Raw genomic sequence first — 20,880 nt, forward strand, 5'->3', positions numbered from 1 at the left:
AAAGTGCCTGTGCATAGAAAGTTTTCAGTAGCTGTTATCTTGGCTACTGAACATCACATCATCACCTGCCAAGAGTTGTTCTACTTATCAATCATTCTTACTTAGGTTAGAACAATTTTCTTTTTTAGTTCAAATCATATTTTTGTTGTCCTTAAAATCCTTTAGCGGCTTTTCATTATTTTCAGGGAACCTTTCAAACTCCTTGGATGTACAGAATCTTTGAGTTGACACCTGCCTATCTTTACAGTCTTACTACTCTGCACTTTGTTGTGTGTACCCTGTGCTTTGGCCATACTGAGCTACTTTTATTTCTTTCACTTAAGTTAATTATTGACTGCCTACTACAGGCGAGGCACAGCTGGGAATATAGCAAAGAATAAAGCAGATGAAGCCCAGAGTTTACATTCAGATGGTGAAGACAGACAAAAAAAAAAAATGAATACATAAATGAAAATAGGTACAGCTTGTAATTATTAATGTGAAGGAAATACACATTAATATGATTGTTTTGATTTGGCACTCCCCTAGATGGGGTTCTGAGGAAAGGCTCTCTGAGCTAGTAATATTTGAGGTAAGAACTGAAAGTCAGAATGAACCAGCTATTAAAGGAGCTGGAGAAAAATACATTCCAGGCAGAAGTGATAGTAAGTTCAATATTCTTACTCTAAGATTTGAAGCCATTCGTGCATTTTAAGCTTCTGGGATGTGTAATTTATATTGTTAAAAGATCACTCCTGCGGCTGTATGGAGAATGCTTTCAAGAGCGAGAACAGTGATAAAAAGGGAGATCAGTTGGAAGCCTATATGCTGTAAACACTGGTAGTAGTAGAGAGGGAAAGAAGTTGAGGTATAGAAGACAAGAGTTGGTGATGAATTGGATAGAAAAAGGAGAAAGAAGCTGGGTGCTGTGGCTCACGCCTGTAATCCCAGCACTTTGGGAGGCCAAGGAGGGCAAATCACTTGAGGTTAGGAGTTTGCAACCCACTTGGCCAACGTGGTGAAACCCCATTGCTACTAAAAATATAAACATTAGCTGGGTGTGGTGGCAGGCACCTGTAATCTCAGCTACTTGAGAGGCTGAGGCAGGAGAATTGCTTGAACCTGGGAGGCAGAGGTTGCAGTGAGCCAAGATTGCGCCACTGCACTCCAGCCTGGACAACAGAGCAAGACCTTGTCTCACAAGGGGAAAAAAAAGGGAATCAAGAAAGACTGAGGCTTTTAATTTGAACAGTTGATTGGATGGTTGTATATTGAGACTAAGGCTGAGTTTGGTGGCTCATACCTGTAATCTAAGCACTTTGGGAGGCCAAGGCAGGCAGATCATTTGAGGTTAGGAGTTTGAGACCGGCCTGGGCAACATGGTAAAACTCTGTCTCTACTAAAAAAAAAAAAAAAAAAAAAGCTGAGTATGGTGGCGCGCACCTGTAATCCCAGATACTCAGGAGGCTGAGGCAGGAGAATTACTCCCAGGAGGTGGAGGTTGCAGTGAGCCGAGATTGCACCATTGCACTCCATCCCGGGTGATAGAGCAAGACACTGTCTCAAAAAAACAAAAAGAGAGAGACTCAGACTAACTGGGGTTGGAGTGACTGGGGATAGGTCGGAATTAAAGGCATCTATTGTGGATATGTTAACTTTAATAACTTTAGATACCTAGGTGGATTTGTTAAATAGTCAATTGGTATCTAAGTCTGGAGTTCAGGAGAGATATATCAAGAGTCAGAAGAACATAGTTAGTGGATGGATTTGTGTTTGATTAAGCAGAAGGATCTTAAGAGGTGACAATTTTATTGGTGCAGCTAAATCTGTAAGTTTGGGGGGAAGATATGGAATAGTATATTTATATTTATTTAATACTTTATGTTTTCTCACCTAGAGGGTAGTCTCGGAGAGTAGGAAAGCAGACTTAATAAACTTGAATCCTGATGGGGCAACTTAACTAGTTGCATGAACATGGAAAAGCTAACCTCTCAGAAGCCTAGGTATATTTCAAAAAAGGAATCTCAGTGTAGACTATTATCTTACAGTAATAATTAAGAGGTATTTTACTACTGTACAATGTTATTCATCTGAATTGTATAAATTGGAGTTCCTACCATAGCCTTAAGCCTCTTGAACCTTTTCTGGAACAATGCATGGTATAAATTCAGCCTTATTTTTCTGCTTTTACTTGATGTACCTTCATTATTATTCTTTGTTAATTCACTTTCTTTCTAGCTACACTCTTCACCTTCTAGTCTGAAAGTGGTACTGATTAATCTCTTATCATTGGGTAAGAGTTGGTTTTAGAAGATTTTATTACTGTATTATTTTTTATAACTCCCTTTCTTTAGAGATTTCTACTATATAAATAGTTCACATAACATGAGAATTTCTATAATAAATAGCTCTATTCAAGTCCCAGGATAAAAACAATAGAGATGTTTGAAACCAATTTACAGCTCATATAAAGTGAAATGTATTAAAGTACTCTTTCTTTAAAAGTATGTTTGTAACTTTTTGCTTTCACAGAGATGGAAAAAAAGCTGAAAGAAGAAAGAGAAGCTCGAGAGAAGGCTGAAAATCGGGTTGTTCAGGTTGAGAAACAGTGTTCCATGCTAGACGTTGATCTGAAGCAATCTCAGCAGAAACTAGAACACTTGACTGGAAATAAAGAAAGGATGGAGGATGAAGTAAGAAAAATAGTACTGGTTTTGTTCATCTTTTGAAAGAGAAATGATTATATAAGTTACGACTGAAGAGTTATCTATAATTTAAACACCATGAAGGAGATTTGAATGAAATAACTGACATGAGTTTGTGTTCACTGCTATATGCCACCCCAGCACCTAGAATTTTCCTCATCAGATAGTTACTGAACATTCACTCTGTATGATCTATGCCATTTTTCACTATTACAGTACAACTATTTTGGAATGTCATAGTTCCTTCCCTGAAAAAACTGACCATCTACTTTAAAGAAAAAAACATCTTTATTGTAAGGTATCCTATATCCTCCAAGAAGGAGCATTGCTGTTAGATTTCTTTAAGTGTTTAACTGCAATCGTTCCTGGCTTAGATTGATAGCACAGGGTATACATTTTATAAAGCAGTTAATAAAAGATAAAATGGCAATATGTCCTGGTTACTATATGTAGTTTAGAAATTATTTCTGCCAGACACGGTGACTCACACCTGTAATCCTAGCACTTTGGGAGGTCGAGGTGGGCAGATCACGAGGTCAGGAGATCGAGATCATCCTGGCTAACCCGTCTCTCCTAAAAATACAAAAAATTGTGGCTCACACCTGTAATCCCAGCACTTTGGGAGGCCGAGGCGGGTGGATCACGAGGTCAAGAGATCGAGACCATCCTGGTCAACATGGTGAAACCCCGTCTCTACTAAAAATACAAAAAATTAGCTGGGCATGGTGGTGCGTGCCTGTAATCCCAGCTACTCAGGAGGCTGAGGCAGGAGAATTGCCTGAACCCAGGAGGCGGAGGTTGCGGTGAGCCGAGTGCGCCATTGCACTCCAGCCAGAGTAATGAGTGAAACTCCGTCTCAAAAAAAAAGAAAAATACATAAAATTACCCGGGCATGGTGGCATGTGCCTGCAATCTCAGCTACTCAAGAGGCTGAGGCAGGAGAATCAATTCAACCCTGGAGGTGGAGGTTGCAGTAAGCCGAGATCATGCCACTGCACTTCAGCCTGGGTGACAGAGCAAGACTCTGTCTCAAAGAAATGAAATTATTTCTAAGACTGAAAGCCTTCTCAAGAAGACGTAACATGTTACCTAGGTTTTAAAGGTTGAGTAAGACTTCAAAAGGTGATAGTTTTAGAGTCAAGAGTTTTACTTGGTAGAGGGAATATTATCAGTAAAGATATGGATAATAAAGTGAGTATTGAGTGGATAAGACGATGAGTAAGTAAGGCATAAAAGGCATAAAAAGGAACTTGGTATGACCAGAGAAGAAGAAACATTTGAGTAGTTATGGGAGAAATTTGGAGGCCAAAGTATTGATACTCTTTAAAACTTGCTTGGGTGGCCAGGCACATTGGCTCATACCTGTAATCCCAGTACTTTTGGAGGCCAAGGTGGGCAGATCGGCAGATCACTTGAGCTCAGGAGTTTTAAACCAGCCCAGGCAACATGGTGAAACTCTGTCTCAAATACAAAAATAAGCTAGGTGTGGTGACACATGCCTATAGTCCCAGCTACTCAGGAGGGTAAGGTGGGGGGATTGCTTGCACCTTAGGTGGTCAAGGCTGCAGTGAGCCGAAATTGCACCATGGCACACCAGCCTGGATATCAGAGTGAGACGCTATCTCAAAAAATATAAAAAATAAAACCTGCGTGGGAGCTATAGGTGAAAGCACTTTTAGAAAAATCAGTCTGGGCTGAGGCAGGCATATCACAAGGTCAGGAGTTTGAGACCAGCCTGGCCAATATGACGAAGCCCTGGCTCTACTAAAAATACAAAAATTAGCCAGGTGTGGTGGTGGGCACCTGTAGTCCCAGCTACTCAGGAGGCTGAGGCAGGAGAATCGCTTGTACCTGGGAAGCGGAGGTTGCAGTGAGCTGAGATTGTGCCACTGCACTCCAGCCTGGTGACAGAGCAAGACTCCGTCTCAAAAAAAAAAAGGAAAAAGAAAATCAGTCTGGTAGTGATATACAGAATGGACTAGAAAGAAGAGAAATTAGAGATACCTGTTAAAAACTAGCGTGCAGAAGGAATGTATGTTCAAATTTTTAAAGATAATATTCAGTTATTTTAAAAACATAGTTTTTGACTACCTATTATTTGCCTGGTTATGTGCTAGGAGTTGGGGTTACTGAAGTAGGTAAGATATAGGTATGGTCCTGACTTTGTTGGAACTTACAGCCAGGAGGGGAAGGCAGATATTAAAGTAAAGCATTGCAAATAATTAAAAAGGAAGCACTGAATGTTATAGGGGTGTATGACTAACTACCTTTGGGAATTACAGAAGGCCTTGCCAAGGGTATGACATTTAATTTGAGAAGTGAAGAATGAACAAATGAAGGAGGATAAAACAGAAGGAGTAGCATGTACAAGAACTGTGAGGTGAGGGAGAATTGGTTACATTTGAGGATCTGAAGAATATGATTAGATTGTAGAGAATGGATAATGATAGAACAGATCATGAGGGCCATTATAAACCACTGTACATTTGTCATTGTACATTGAGTTCATTGGTCCCAACCTAATAAGCACTTCATACCTATTTATTGAGTTGAATGAAATGTACATTCAGTTTGTTTTGTTAAGCTTTGAAGGGTTATAGAGTAGAGCACATTAACAGGTAAATTTAAGTACTCCTTTCCTTTCAAATGTTCCCCCAGAAATAGCTTTTTTTTTTTTTTGGTTTGGGTCTCAATGTCACTCATGCTGAAGTAAAGTGGCATGATCTCAGCTCACTGCAACCTCTGCCTCCCATGCTCAGGTGATCCTCACATATAACTGGGACTATAGAAGTGTACTACAATGGCTGGCCAATTTTTGTGTTTTTTGTAGAGACAGGGTTACACCATGTTGACCATGCTGGTCTCAAACTCCGGGCTCAAGCAATCCACCCGCCTCAGCCTCCCAAAGTGCTGGGATTACAGGTGTGAACCACTGTGCCTGGCCCAGAAGTGACTTTTATAATCACCTTGTACTCCAGAATTTTAATGCTGATTGGAGTAGAAAGGAACCAGAATTTTTTTCCCTCCATAAGATCTCATGTCTGAAATTTGGGAATTAATTTTGACTTAACAGTAAATCTACGATAATAAACATGTGGAACAATGAAGACCCTTTAAAATACTAATATTTTCTACTAGTACCATGAATTATACTTGATTTGGTAAGTATTCTTTCAAATAATGTCTAATAAATTATTTAAGAGATTTAAGATCCCAATTATTTTTTTCATTCATAGGTTAAGAATCTAACCCTGCAACTGGAGCAGGAATCAAATAAGCGGCTGTTGTTACAAAATGAATTGAAGACTCAGGCATTCGAGGCAGACAATTTAAAAGGTTTAGAAAAGCAGATGAAACAGGAAATAAATACTTTATTGGAAGCAAAGAGATTATTAGAATTTGAGTTAGCTCAGCTTACAAAGTAAGTCTTAAAAATAACATTGTGATTTCTTTCTTTTTTGTGTTCATCATTGACTTGTATGTTTGATATTTTGTGTATGTACAGATTATGTACTTAGAGTTTGTGAAAGATAGGAAAAAAGTATTTAGGAATAAAAGCATTTACTTGCAGAGGTTTGCAAGGGAGTTCAGGCTTTGGGAAGACCACAGTTTTCTCATCTGATTTTCATGTCCACAAAAGTCATCACATTTCTTCAGATTAGAATTACGAAAATCACAGTGCCTGGTAGATGTTCAAGTTTCTATATTTCAGAGACCAGAATTAGACATGATGACACTTTGTTCGTTTTGTTTTGTGTCTTTGGTTCATCTCAAAATGCAAAAATGTCTTTTTTCTTTTTCTGTGACTCTTGGCTTGTGATATGACTGCTTACTTGAAATGGAGACCAAGCAAGATGTCAGAATTGCTTTCAGAATTTGTCTAAGAATATGCTTCGCAAGTTTAATATCAAAAGTGCATATAACCTATGCCAAGTCCTATGTTTTTATTTCCTCCAAATTTATTTTATTATGTCATCACTTGCTAGCTTCATTTACAAAAGTGATTCTTGGATTAAATTGTCAGTTTATATAAGGTTGGATTTATATTGGTGAAATTCTTTTCCTCTTTTAGGGCCACAATTTTCATCAAAATGAGTTTTATGATTTTTTTCTGCAAAAATACTCTCACTCAGCATTCAATGGACATTTATTGTAGACTTTCTATCAACTACATGCCTTTTTTAGATACTGAGAATACAAAGCTATTACTGACTAATAGGAAAGTCTAGCAGCTAGATTTTCAAGCCTAGCTGCTAGGCCTTCATATTTGACAGTAAATAATTCTTGAAAGTCTGTCTTTGGGTTATGGTATGTTTTCATCTTTTGGAATCTGCTCCTATTTGAGTTGTGCTTGTGTTTATATTACATACAGCAGTTGTCTGTCTGCATTCCTCCTTGTTTGTCAGTTTGTTCTTGCTTTCCATTCTTACTTGATGATTCATTTTCACCAGCCCCTTTCTTGTACTTAATTGGCCATAATATCTAGTATGTAGTACTGAATTATTGTTAACTATAGTACTATGTATATAGCACTGAATTATTACTTATTAAATATTTTCATGCTCCCTTCTTTTTTTACTTACTGTATAAGATATTTTCTTCCCCATGAATGATTTTCTCTGTAAAAATTAACCAAAAATATGGTATCAGTTTTATTTTTTCAGTTTGGATAGATCCACAATTACTGTTCTCTAAAAAGTGATCATCAGTAGAAAAGGGTTCTCACTACTTTTGCATAGCATCATTTTATAAGGAGCAAGATAGAACCAGTGTGGCCTGACCACATTAATTAGTAAAATAATAATGAAATATATTTTTAAAAAATATGGTTTTAGCAAACCTTTTTTATTTTAGCAACTTTAACAAACTAAGAATAATATAATATCTAGTATAGGTAAGAGCAACTGTTCACTGTTTTCCTTTTCATCTGAAGACAGTATAGAGGAAATGAAGGACAGATGCGGGAACTACAAGATCAGCTTGAAGCTGAGCAATATTTCTCGGTAAGTGAGAATCATTTTTAACATACACACTGTTTCAAAACCTGACTTAAAACAAGGTATTTAGATTCTTTTATGTGAACTGTAATTCTTTTTCACATGACTCATCTTCTAATAAACATTGTGACTTTCTACTTTTTGTTTGTCTGTTTCTTGGCATATTAGGCAGTCATTGGTATATGTTTTTAAATTTTAAAAACTTTTCAGGCCAGGCGTGGTGTCTCATGCCTGTAATCCCAGCACTTTGGGAGGCCAAGGCAGATGGATCACCTGAGGTCAGGAGTTCAAGACCAGCCTGGCCAACATGATGAAACCGCGTCTCTACTAAAAATATAAAAATTAGCTGGGCGCCTGTAATCCCAGCTACTCAGGAGGCTGAAGCAGGAGAATCTCTTTAACCTGATAGGTGGACATTGTAATAAGCCCAGGTCATGCCCCTGTGCTCCAGCCTGGGCAACAGAGCAAGACTGTCTCATAAACAAAACAAACGAAAAACTTTTCAATATTGTTGGAAACTCTTTCCCTGAGTGTATGTTAAAGGTAATCATTCAAAGTATGTACTGCTGACTTCTGCAAAGTGATCTATAGCATCCCATACACTTTTTTGACATAAGCTTCCACAGAGCAATCATCCAGTGCTTCCAGATGTTTGGATGGATGTCAAATGACTTGTGTTGGTTTGCTTCTAGAAAATAATACAAAACCTGACCCTGTCTCAGTTCTGATTTATTCCATTGCTTGTGGGCATTGGATTAAATAGCATTCAATTCAATAAGCTGTTAACAACCAAATTTTAAGATTTGTCTTTATTCTGGGTTTTTTAATCAGATTATTTTTCTTTTTATCCCTTCATTGATTTACTTACTTGAATTTCAGTATTTGAAGTCAGCGAGATAAGAATCTGAGTCCTAAAGGCCAAATAGATTACTTAATTTTAGAAATTCTTAATACTTAACCTAGAGTAAGCCGTTATTCTTCTTTCATTTATATTCTTATAAAAATTTATGTATTTTTTTTTGCCTAGAAAAGTGTTGTTTCTTAGAGTAATAAGTGTTAAAGTAGTTCTCCACAGCTGTTTGCTGCCCCTTGCTATTTTTTCCCCTTCTTGTTTTCTTTTAAAATAAAGAGAGTAGTTAAAGAAGTAGACATCAGGACTGAAAGTTTACTCTGTAACTTCAGCAGCTAACACAGTATGAGTCCGATGTATTAAATATTTTTTATTGGAGTTGGCAAAAGCTTAATGAATATTGTAAGAACCATTGTTCTGAAATAAGCATATATTATAGATATATTACCAGAATACTTGATAAATCTTATTTGTGGATATTTCTTTACCTGTCTGTCAACTACCCAGTCCATCCCACCCACCAAAACATAAGTGATTTTCTAACATTATTCAAGAACTATCTAACATTTAAATTAGTAGTGTGTGTTAAATTTCTTTATAATGTCATCCCAAATCTATAATACACTTTATTAAGCTATAATTTCTATATGATATACCCATTTTAAGTGTACTGGTTAGTAAATTTTGACAAATATGTACAACTGTGTGACCACCTCAGTCAACATATGGAACATTTTTTCACCACAAAAAGTTCCCTTGTGGCCCTTCACTCTCCATCTTTCCCACCCACCTCTATACACAGACAATGACTGATTTTTTTTCCGTCATTATTGATTATGTTCGCTTGTCCTAGAATTTCATATACATGGAATCACACAGTATATACTTTTTAGCACTTGGTTTCTTTCACTCAGCATATTTTTTGGGTTTCTTAGATTTACATGTTTTATTAGTAGTTCATTCCCTTTTATTGCTAAGTAATGTGAATTAACCACATTTTTTTATTTTATTTTATTTTATTTTTATTTTTTTATTGCATTTTAGGTTTTGGGGTACATCTGTATAACATGCAAGGTTGTTGCATAGGTGCACACGTGGCAGTATGATTTGCTGCCTCCCTCCCCTTCACCTATATCTGGCATTTCTCCCCATGCTATCCCTCCCCAACTCCCCACCCCCCCACTATCCCCCCTCCCCCGCAACAGACCCCCGTGTATAGTGCTCCCCTCCCTGTGTCCATGTGTTCTCCTTGTTCAACACCCGCCTATGAGTGAGAACATGAACCACATTTTTTTTTTGAGACAGAGTCTCACTCTATCACACAGGCTGGAGTGCAGTGGTGTAATCGTGGCTCATTGTAACCTCTGCCACTTGGGTTCAAGCTTTTCTCCTGCCTCAGCCTCCCTAGTAGCTGGGATTACAGGCACCTGCCACCACGCCCAGCTAATTTTTGTATTTTTAGTAGAGATGGGGTTTCACCATCTTGGTCAGGCTGGTCTTGAACTCCTGACCCATGATCCACCTGCCTCAGCCTCCCAAAGTGCTGGGATTACAGGCTTGAGCCACTGCGCCCAGCCTTAACCACATTTTTTTAAACCCATGTATTGATGGATATCTGGATCATTTTCAGTTTGGAGCTGTTATAAATGAAACCATAAGGAAAATTCATGTATAAGACTATGTGTTGACATATATTTGCGTTTGTCATGGGTAAATACTTAAGAGTGGAATTGATAGATCGTATGTTAATTTTTTAAATTTATAAGAAACTGCCAAATTGTTTTTAACCCACCATAAACACTTACTTCTTCTTATCACTTGTTTTGCAGACACTTTATAAAACCCAGGTAAAGGAACTTAAAGAAGAAATTGAAGAAAAAAACAGAGAAAATTTAAAGAAAATACAGGAACTACAAAATGAAAAGTATGTCCATTTTACTTTAGAACAAGAATCAGTACTGCAAAAGGCATTCTTAAATTTAAAGATAGTGAAGGCCGGGTGCGGTGGCTCACACCTGTAATCCCAGCACTTTGGGAGGCTGAGGTGGGCAGATCACAAGGTGAAGAGATTGAGACCAGCCTGAACAACATAGTGAAACACTGTCTCTACTAAAAATACAAAAATTAGCCGGGTGTGGTGGCATATGCTTGTAGTACCAGCTACTTGGGAGGCTGAGGCAGGAGAGTCTCTAGAACCTGGGAGGTGGAGGTTGCAGTGAGCTGAGATCACGCCACTGCACTCCTGCGTGGTGATAGAGCGAGAATCCATCTCAAAAAAAAATAAAAAAAGAGATAGTGAATAGATGTGCCATGATTCTTCTGGGAATGGTATAGAGCATAATTTATTGAGCTAATTCAGAACAAATCAGATTAGGCTGAAATTTGCCTTTATGGTGAAAAAACAATGCTATAAATCAACACTGTAGCAATTGCAGAGATTCAATAAACTGACAAAAAGTTGTTGACAGTTGTTTTCAAGGGTATCTGTCTCTCTCTTTTTTTTTTTTGGAGACAGAGTCTTGCTCCGTCACCAGGCTGGAGTGCAGTGGCATGATCTCTGCTCACTGCAACCTCAGCCTCCTAAGTAGCTGGGATTACAGGCATGCGCCACTGCACCTGGCTAATTTTTGTATTTTGAGTAGAGACGGGATTTCACCATGTAGGTCAGGCTGGTCTCAAACTCCTGACCTGTGATCCGTCTGCCTTGGCTTCCCAAAGTGTTGGGATTACAGGTGTGAGGCACTGTGCCCAGCCTGGTATCTCAATTTTAAAAGATCAATTTATATTTAAATCATGCTGTCTTTGCAAATCATTAATTTAGATAAAGGTATATAAGGTCTTCTTAGTATTACTATGCATGTTATGGCTGGGCATGGTGGCTCATGCCTGTAATCTCAGCATTTTGGGAGGCTGAGGTAAGAGGATCACTCGAGCCCAGGAGTTCAAGACCAGCCTGGGCAACATAGTGAGACCCCATCTCTAAAAAACGTAAAAGCAAAGTATTATCATGCAGGTTAATTTTCTTTCCCTTTTTTTTGGAGACGGAGTTTCGCTCTTGATGCCCAGGCTGGACTGCAATGGCATGTTAGCTCACTGCAACCTCCGCCTCCCAGGTTCAAGCTATTCTCCTGCCTCAGCCTCCTGAGTAGCTGCGATTACAGGTGCCTGCCACCATGCCCAGCTAATTTATTGTATTTTTAGCAGGGACAGGGTTTCACCTTGTTGGCCAGGCTGGTCTTGAACTCCTGACCTCCGGTGATCCGCCTGCCTCAGCTTCTCAAAGTGCTGGGATTATAGGTGTGAGCCACCGCGCCTGGCCGGTTAATTTTCATTGCATGTGTATGTTTAGGGCCTTAAAAGAAAAAAACCTTAGAAAACTATTTCAAGTGTAACAGCTTCATTTTGGAGTTCATCTGACAGGCCCAACAAGATAGTAACTCATTGCGCAGAGTATCTCATAGCTAGGTAATATCAGAACAGACAGTAGAACTAGTTATCCAACATTGTTATATTCTCTTTACATTATTTAATCACCTTTGAAAGAGACTTGAATTGTTTAAACGGTTTGTTGTTAAAGCAAACAATTTGTTGTTAAAGCAAAACTAATACAGTTTTTATGAATTATGACAAATATCATTATAACCATCATCATCTATGAAAGAGAACCTTGCTATCTACTTCAGAAGCTCAGTATATCCCACCTCCTAATTATGACTTCTTTCCTCCCCACCTCAAGAGTCATCACCATCCTGATAGTACTTGGTTGAAGAAACTGGATTTTTTTTTGACCTATAGAAGTTCCCTCAGTTGTGATTTTATTGATTCCATTTCTGTAGTTGGTTGAACATTCCCCACTTGCTTTATGTTTCCTGCAAATCAGCAGTTATATCTAGAGCTCCTCTGCCCAATATGGTGGCCAGTAGCCACGGGTAGTCACTTAAATTTAAATTCAGTTACATAAAATTAAAACTTAGTTCCTCTGATGTAATAGCCATATTTCAGTTGCTCAGTAGTCAAATGCAGTTAGTGTCTACCATATTATAATAGATGGTACAGCTATACCATCTGACATTTTTGACATCCTAGAAAGTTTTATTGGACATTCCTGATTGGGAAGCTTAATCAGATTCAAATCTGACTTTTAGGAGGAAGAAGACTAATTCATATATAACCTTGTACTGTCTGGTTAGCTTTTTCTGTTGTTAACCACTATGGCACTCAGTGTTAGATCCTTAATACATTAGGTGTTGCAAACTGGAGATACACACTTTTATCATCCTTTGTTTTTTTTTGTTGGAATACATAACTTTTATTTTTACCAGTTTTGTAAATAAACTTAGACTTTTCATTGTTTAACTTTGTTGGCTTGATTAAAAATTAAGTATAATTGCATCTTTTTGCAATTAAGTTGCCTTGATCAAGTTGATTAAGTTGATTAAAATATTTAAGGTTCAAAATTGACAATAGTTTGTTTCCGAGCTCTATACTACCATAAATTTTAGTGTCACAGCAGGTATCAGCATACTAATTTGGTGGCCAAGTATCACAGTTAGATAACCTAATTAACTGGAACTTAAGGTAGACACAAAGCTGCATTTCCTGATTATTCTCTGATACAGTCATATTGTAGAGTCTAGTCTGTTACCTACCATTTGCATGGTATTCACAGTGCAATATGCAATCCTAGGTGTATTAATTCACTGTCAAAGGGGCACCCAATCCACTCCAAACTATATTGTTTCAGAGTTGATATATTTGCCCTGTTTCATCTATTCATCTATTTAAGACAAATATATGGGTCACCACTATTGTACTACAAGTACTGTGCTTTACGTGGCTAATTATTAGTAAGTTACGATTCTTCAAGTGCTTCAGAATTGAGTTAGGAGAGAAATAATTAAGGTAGAGTGACAAAGGATACCTCATCTTACCATGTGGATTCAGAGAACATTTCCCAACAGAAATCACAACCGAGGGAAAGTAGAATTAGCCAGGCAATGGAATTTGGGGAACAAGGGACAGTATAGGCAGAAGCCAATCTGTGATCTGAGGAACAGCAAATGGTTTAGTTCGTGACAGATATGGCTGGAGAGGAGAGATAAACCTGAGTCAGATTACAAAGGGCCTTGTGTATCATGCTGAAGAGTTTAAAATATTGAAAAGTAGGGACTTTTCTTTCTTCTGTTGTTGTCTATTGTATATTTCCAGCACTTCAATCAGGGACTTTTAAAGAATAAGTATTCAATAAATATTGAATGAATAAATGAAAATTCTAAGCCAGTGACTAACAAGTATTTTAGAAAAATCACTCTAAGGAGTGGAGAATGAATTGAAGTGGGGCAAAGCTGGGTAGATACAGGGAGCCCAATTATATAACCACTGGAAAAACTTAGATATAAAATTATAGTGGAAGTTGGCAGTAGGAGGCAAGTACAAAAAACAAAGTAGGAAGTAAAATAAGTAGGATTTGTAGATTTGGAGCCATAGGGAAGGCTAGGAAAATTTTCAGGCCGACTCTCAAGTTTCTGACAAGGGCTGTTGAGTTCATGGTAGTGCTAGTCCCTGAGCTAAGGAATGCCAAATTTGTGAGATGAAGGGAGAGAAGATTATTTCAATTTTAGGCCTATTGAGTTTGAAGTGCCTGTGAGATGTCCAAACAGAAATGGATACCATGGTAGTTGGGTTTATTGCTTTAGAATGCAGATAAAAGATAAGAACTTAAGCTGATTTGACAATCAGTGCATACGGAAACCACTAATATAGAGATCTGTTGAGGTGACTTTATATCTCAGAGTTTATAAGCTCATGAGCCTATGACACCATAGGTGTAACTAGGTTGTAGTTAGTGGGGTCTAAGTGCAGATATCTTCATTGTGTAAGTTGGAAGGATTATAACAAACTGAAGATCTCACCTCCTCAGTTCCAGCCATTTGCTATCACATGGTAACACTGGCCCAGTATGTCAAGATCTTCTATTTTTTAAGAGAAACCAAGAATCTGAATTTTTATGTAAAAGGTTGACCTAAAACTATTTTAGGTGTGTGTTTGTGTTTGTGTGCCTGGAGGGAAGTAGGGGATACTGTTGTGGACTCATTTTTTCCTCCCAGGTAACAAGTTGTAACCCGTAGTGTAGGATCAGAAGACACAAGGGCTGAGGAAAGACTACTAGCTCCTAGATCTTTAAGGAATGGGCAGAGGAAGGGAAACTAAGAAGCTACCAACAATATAAGAGAAGATCAGAGCAGGATATTACAAAAGCTGGGGGAAGAGAATATTTCAAGAAAGAGAAAGTGAAAAAGTGCTACATATGCAGAAACGTCAAGAAAAAAGTAATAAATTATCCATTATTTTTATATTGAAGGTTATTCATTACCTTGGTGAGAACAGCTTTGAAATAGAAATGAGAATAGATGTTAAAGTAGATTGAGACACGAATGGAAAGGGTAGGACAAGAGACAGAGTATACCTAACAGCCTTCCTGGCCTTCTTCCTATTCAGCAAACCAGTCAGTCGCTCTCTTACCTTGGGGTACGTACACTGCTCTTCTCTCTGCCTGTAACAGTTTCCTCCAAGTATCCACATGGCTTGTTCCTTGTTCCTCTCCAGGTCTAGATCTAAACATTTGAGAAGACCTTCCCTGAATATGCTTTTTAAATTGCAAACATTGCCACCCCACTACCTTGCTGCCTAGTTCGTACATCCTTTCCTGTTTTGTTTTTCTCTGTAGCACTTATCCTCTCCTAACACATAATTTTCTTACTTGTTGTATTTATTGTTTTTGTTTTTCCACTAAAACAAAGCTCTATGGCAGGAGGAATTTTCAGATATTTTGTACTTATGTCCAATTCATTGCTGTATGTGTAGCACCTACAATTGTAATGGCAGCATTGTGATGCCCAGCAAATATTTGTTAATTTAAAAATTCAGGAGACTTTGCTGTTATGGCAAGGAGATGTAGCAGTAGCAGTAACAGTAGCTAGAGGAGAATATGAAGCAGAGCCCTTTCTTTTTAACAATAGCATAAACTTTAGCATATTTAAATGGAGCATGGGAAGGAAATTGGAGTAGGAACAGCCCGACCTCTATTCATTCAAATAAAAAAAATTTTTGAGCGCACACTGGGCTGGAGAATTTTCTAGGCATTTGAAATATACCTGTGAACAAAAACAAAGCCACTCTTTATAATCTTATAATCCAGAAGAATATGGAATTTTTGATGATTGAATTATTTTTAAGAGATAGGACAACAAGGGTGAGAGATTGACCGTCAGTATTAGTAAAGACCAGTCTTTCATTATGGAGAGTTGTGAAGGAAGTCTGGATGAATATAGATGCAGGTAATTTTACCCAGAACCATCTCATTCTTTCTTGCTTTCTCTTGCACAGTAGCATAAACAGGGATAGAAACATATTCTGGATTAAATAGGCTTTCTGGGATTCTAAAGAATAACTCAGATGCTTTTTTTTTTTTTTGAGACGGAGTTTCGCTCTTGCTACCCAGGCTGGAGTGCAATGGCGCGATCTCGGCTCACCGCAACCTCCGCCTCCTGGGTTCACCTCCGCCTTCTGGGTTCAGGCAATTCTCCTGCCTCAGCCTCCTGAGTAGTTGGGATTACAGGCACGCGCCACCATGCCCAGCTAATTTTTTGTATTTTTAGTAGAGACGGGGTTTCACCATGTTGACCAGGATGGTCTCGATCTCTTGACCTCGTGATCCACCCGCCTCGGCCTCCCAAAGTGCTGGGATTACAGGCGTGAGCCACCGCACCCGGCAACTCAGATACTTTTATCTGAACTTAACACAAAGCAGAAACTCCAGATAAGAACATGTGAACCTGAAGCCCTATATTATAATAGCTAGCAGAACCACTCCCAGTATTCTTAGACTTGGCATTGGCAGCACTTCCTTTCTTTTCCTAATGTACTAACTCTGCTACTCTCCTAAGAAAACTATTTCAGCATCTCGTCTCTACTCAGATCTCCAGCTTTTCTTCATTCTTGTACTTAGCTAATGTCCTTGCTTCCTAGAAGTCAGAAGAGAACATCTATTCTCTTTCACCACCATACCTACTAACTTGTCTCCATCAGAGTAGGGTATCACAAAAGCTGGGAGGGGAGAATATTTCAAGAAAGAGAAAGTGATTAAAAGTGCCAAATATTTAGAAAGGTCACAAAAAAAGTCATAAATTGTCTCATTATGTTTATTTTGAAGATTATTCATTATCTTGGTGGGAACAGCTTCTAAATAGAGAACTGTACCTATAAACCCTGCCTTCCTTCTGGTGATGTAAACGGACAAGAACATTAGGTCTTACCTAATGCTAGTCCCTCATCCCATCTCTTCCTGCCTACTTAAGAATATGACTTGGCCGGGCACAGTGGCTCATGCCTGAAATCCCAGCTCTTTGGGAGGCCCAGGCAGGCAGATCACTCAAGGGATTACTCCCTACTTGTTCTCATCCAGCCTAGTGGCTTTAAATGGTATCAGAGTCCAACTGTATTCTCCCTTGAATTCCAGACTTATGTATCCAGTCTATTTGACGTCTCTGCTTGAGTGTTAAGCACTCCACAATTAATGTGTCCAGAAAGTAATTCCTGATTCCCTCACCTTGCTAACTGCTCCTCCCTGTTTTCTCCATTTTAGTAATGAGCAATTCTGTTATTCCCAGTTGTTCAAGTGAAAAATTTAGAGTCATCCTAGACTCTTCTTTTTTTCTTACATTCTAAATGCAATCCTGGTCCAAACTTCAGTCATCTCCAATCTTGATTATTTCAGTAGCCTCCTAACTGGTATCCCTGCTTCTGCCATTGTTTCCCTACTGTCTGATCTTACTACAGCAGCCAGAATGATCTTTCTAAAACATCAGAGTACCAGAATAAAAGTCAGAGTCCTTGTATTGCCTTTGGAAGCCCTTACAATATCTGTTGTTCTCTAATGTCATTTTAGCAGAGAGGCCTCCTTGATCTTCTGTAATAAAAGTGACCACATTCATAACTTTCCATATTTTATCTTGTATTATTCTCTATGGCATACTGTGTAGCACTTGTTCATTTTTTAAATTGTCTTTATGGCCCCACTAATACATGCTCCCTGAGGGCAGGAACTTTGTTACTGCTGTATCTCTTAATTCCTAGAACAGTGTAATGCATAATAAACATAGTATAGTACTTAGTAAACCTGTAAATAAATAGTTGTTAGGTGAATGAATAAATTTTGTGTGTGTCTGTGTTTTTACTGTATGTCTCCCTCTTGAGGCTTGAGACAGAAAATTTGAATTGTAATACTCACCAGAAAATAGGAGGTGGAAATTATTCAGAACACATATATTGAGCACCTACTCTGTTCAGGGAATACAGTAGTGACCAGAATAGCTTATCCAAGAGGGGCTCTTCAAGAAGAGGGAAATAGAGACCAATGATTCTAAAACATTTCCAGGGATCATTCTCAGAATAGTTTGTAGTGGTTTGCAAATCTGTTACAAGTTTTCATAATCTTACTGAATTTCGGAGCCGGAATGGACTAGTTTAACCCTCTCATTTTACAGATTTAATGAAATTGAACTGTATGAAATGTAGGGGACTTGCCCAGTGTCTCTACTCAATGAGTTAATGATCAAACAGATAAAGGTCTAGGTCTGGTCCGCTGATTTACCAGCCACTGACTTTTCTACTATGCTATGCTGCCTTCCATTCCAAATCCATAACGAATTTATTTTCAAAAGCAGACTATTTGCTATTGCTTTATCTTTTTTAGTTAAGCACAATATCTGATAGAAAACTAGTTCTTTTATAATTTTTCAAAGTGTGAGAGGTTAAATGTATTACTTTCATAGAAAGCTTGCAATGAATTTAAAGTTGATTTTAAGCAATAAAGTAATTCTTCTTATAATTTAAAGTTAATTATGTTTTTAAGAATATGATTAAGTTAGAAGAATGAACTGAATTTGTTTATATCAATTTCTCTTTAAAAATTTGTTGCAGAGAAACTCTCGCTACTCAGTTGGATCTAGCAGAAACAAAAGCTGAGTCTGAGCAGTTGGCTCGAGGGCTTCTGGAAGAACAGTATTTTGAATTGACACAAGAAAGCAAGAAAGCTGCTTCAAGAAATAGACAAGAGATTACAGATAAAGATCACACTGTTAGTCGGGTAAGTGTGATAGTCAGGTTATATAAAATTTATTTAAATCACTTCTTAAAGTATTAGGGTAAGTGTGTGTGTGCACACATATTTACTTCTACTTTATACATCATGGTCATTCTGTATTCAGGTATAAAATAGTTTGTATAATACCAAACATTTGTTAATTATTGAAATTTCTTGTTCAGTATTTTGGGCTTTTTGTATAGGCACAGAACCAATGCAATATTGGGCTCTTTTTCTTTCTGGCTGTAGATCTTACTAGTTATATTTCATATGAAGAAATGTCTTAACTTAAATTCATTTGTTGTTCTCTTAATACATTGCAACTGATTTTATGGGCCAGAATTCTGTGAAATAAGAGAAACCATTTGGGAATGAGGAATTCTTGGGATAATACATAAATCCATTTATAAGAAAACCAATACTCCAAACAATTACCTATTCCTGAGGTTTAAACTGTAGTCTATATTGAATCATGGGACTGAAAAGAGGAGTTAGATCTTCTAAAGCCACCATCAATCTCTCTGGTATAAGCAGGCCTGGGTTCCAGTTTTGCTCCAAGAAGTTATATGGTCTTGGTAAAGTTGGCTTTAACTTCTCTAAGCCTCAGATTTCTCATCTATAAAACAGAAATAGTAATATGTCTTCCACATGATTGTTATGAGAATTAAATAAGACAGTATACATAGAATGATTAATACAACATATAACATAGTAATGATTATACATTACTAAAAGTAATCTATAAACAAGTGTTTATATGATCATTTTCATCATCAATATTCAGATGAAGATGTTGAAGTCTAAGAAGATTATGACTTGCTCAGGATCACGTACTAGAGCTAGAACTAAATACAAATTCCTTAGTTTGCAATCTAGTTCTCTTGCCATTACATATGCCCCCTTTCATTCACATATATCTACATGCATACACTGAAATAATTTTTTGGAGGCTGTTAACTACTCTTAAATATTTTTGATGTAATTATATCTACATATTTTAAGCTGGAAACCAGACATTTGCTGTAGTTCAGCAGTGTCTGATCTGTTTTTATCTAGCACTGTATTTTAAAGGTTATTGCCTGAAATATGAGAATAGCAAAGAGGCTGGAGCGTAAACTTTTGTGTGCTTTGTTTAGCTTGAAGAAGCAAATAGCATGCTAACCAAAGATATTGAAATACTAAGAAGAGAGAATGAAGAGCTAACAGAGAAAATGAGGAGGACAGAGGAAGGTATGTAGAATTTAAAAAAATCATTATGTTTAAATCAAGTTCAGTGATAATGGCTTTACCTATGTTGTGTTAGGTTTCTAAGATACCTGTTTTCACATATTAAATAACTTCTATAGCCTTAAGAATTATCTTAATGAAGTTACTGAAAGTTACTATGTAATATATACTCATTTGAATAATTAAGGACATTGTTAGTTTGAAATGCAGAAATTAAATTAAGGCCATACAATAACATTTAATATACTTTGTTGACAGAATATAAATTGGAGAAGGAGGAGGAAATCAGTAATCTTAAGGCTGCTTTTGAAAAGAATATCAACACTGAACGAACCCTTAAAACACAGGTATACATGCTTTCAGTTCTTTTCCACACGTTCATTTTTGAGTTAATCATTGCTCTTTATGCACTTTTTCCTAAAACCAAGGCTTATAAGGTTCAAGCTTTTCATCAGAACAAATAATGTAAATTCTTTCCCCATTAACTATAAAATACTTATTTGTGAAATAGGATTTCAAGGCCAGGCACGGTGGCTCATGCCTATAATCCTAGCACTTTAGGGGGCTGAGGCCAGTGGATCACTTAAGGCCAGGAGTTTGAGAAGAGCCTGGCCAACATGGCAAAACCCCAGTCTCTACTAAAAATTAGCCGGGCGTGGTGGTGCGCTCCAGTAATACCAGCTACTCAGGTGACTGAGGCATGAGAATCACTACAGTAATACCAGCTACTCAGGAGGCAGGGGTTGCACTGAGCCAAGATTGGGCCACTGCATGCCAGCCTGGGTGACAGAGCAAGACTCTGTCAAAAAAAAAAAGGATTTCAGTTGAGTTAAGAAAGCTAATTTGCCTAGTAATACTACATAGTTATAGGAGATAAGAGTACGTTGCCAAGGCATAGAAGCTTTATTTGCTAGTACCTAACATCAGAGTAGGATTAGCATATTGTTGCTTTAGTACTGGGTTGTAAAGTTAACCAGA

At 37.7% G+C, this 20,880-nt stretch overlaps 1 protein-coding gene across 3 annotated transcripts in view; it reads left to right on the forward strand.

Moving 5' to 3' along the window:
• ROCK1 (Rho associated coiled-coil containing protein kinase 1) overlaps positions 1 to 20,880 on the forward strand; it is a 163,433-nt gene that overhangs the window by 124,280 nt on the left and 18,273 nt on the right. For all 3 annotated transcript variants that reach the window (XR_010343642.1, XM_012445002.2, XM_012445003.3), the window contains exons 19-25: positions 2,512 to 2,672; positions 5,921 to 6,105; positions 7,618 to 7,687; positions 10,361 to 10,455; positions 18,513 to 18,678; positions 19,812 to 19,905; positions 20,161 to 20,249. Coding sequence is in view for 2 of the 3 variants with exons in the window: in XM_012445002.2 (XP_012300425.2) it covers positions 2,512 to 2,672; positions 5,921 to 6,105; positions 7,618 to 7,687; positions 10,361 to 10,455; positions 18,513 to 18,678; positions 19,812 to 19,905; positions 20,161 to 20,249 (860 nt within the window). In the remaining variant the exon portion in view is untranslated. The remainder of the gene's footprint in view (positions 1 to 2,511; positions 2,673 to 5,920; positions 6,106 to 7,617; positions 7,688 to 10,360; positions 10,456 to 18,512; positions 18,679 to 19,811; positions 19,906 to 20,160; positions 20,250 to 20,880) is intronic.

The sequence above is a fragment of the Aotus nancymaae genome, unplaced genomic scaffold (assembly GCF_030222135.1).
Source record: "Aotus nancymaae isolate 86718 unplaced genomic scaffold, 86718_ANA_hifiasm-v0.15.2.pri h1tg000020l, whole genome shotgun sequence".
Taxonomy (NCBI): domain Eukaryota; kingdom Metazoa; phylum Chordata; class Mammalia; order Primates; family Aotidae; genus Aotus; species Aotus nancymaae.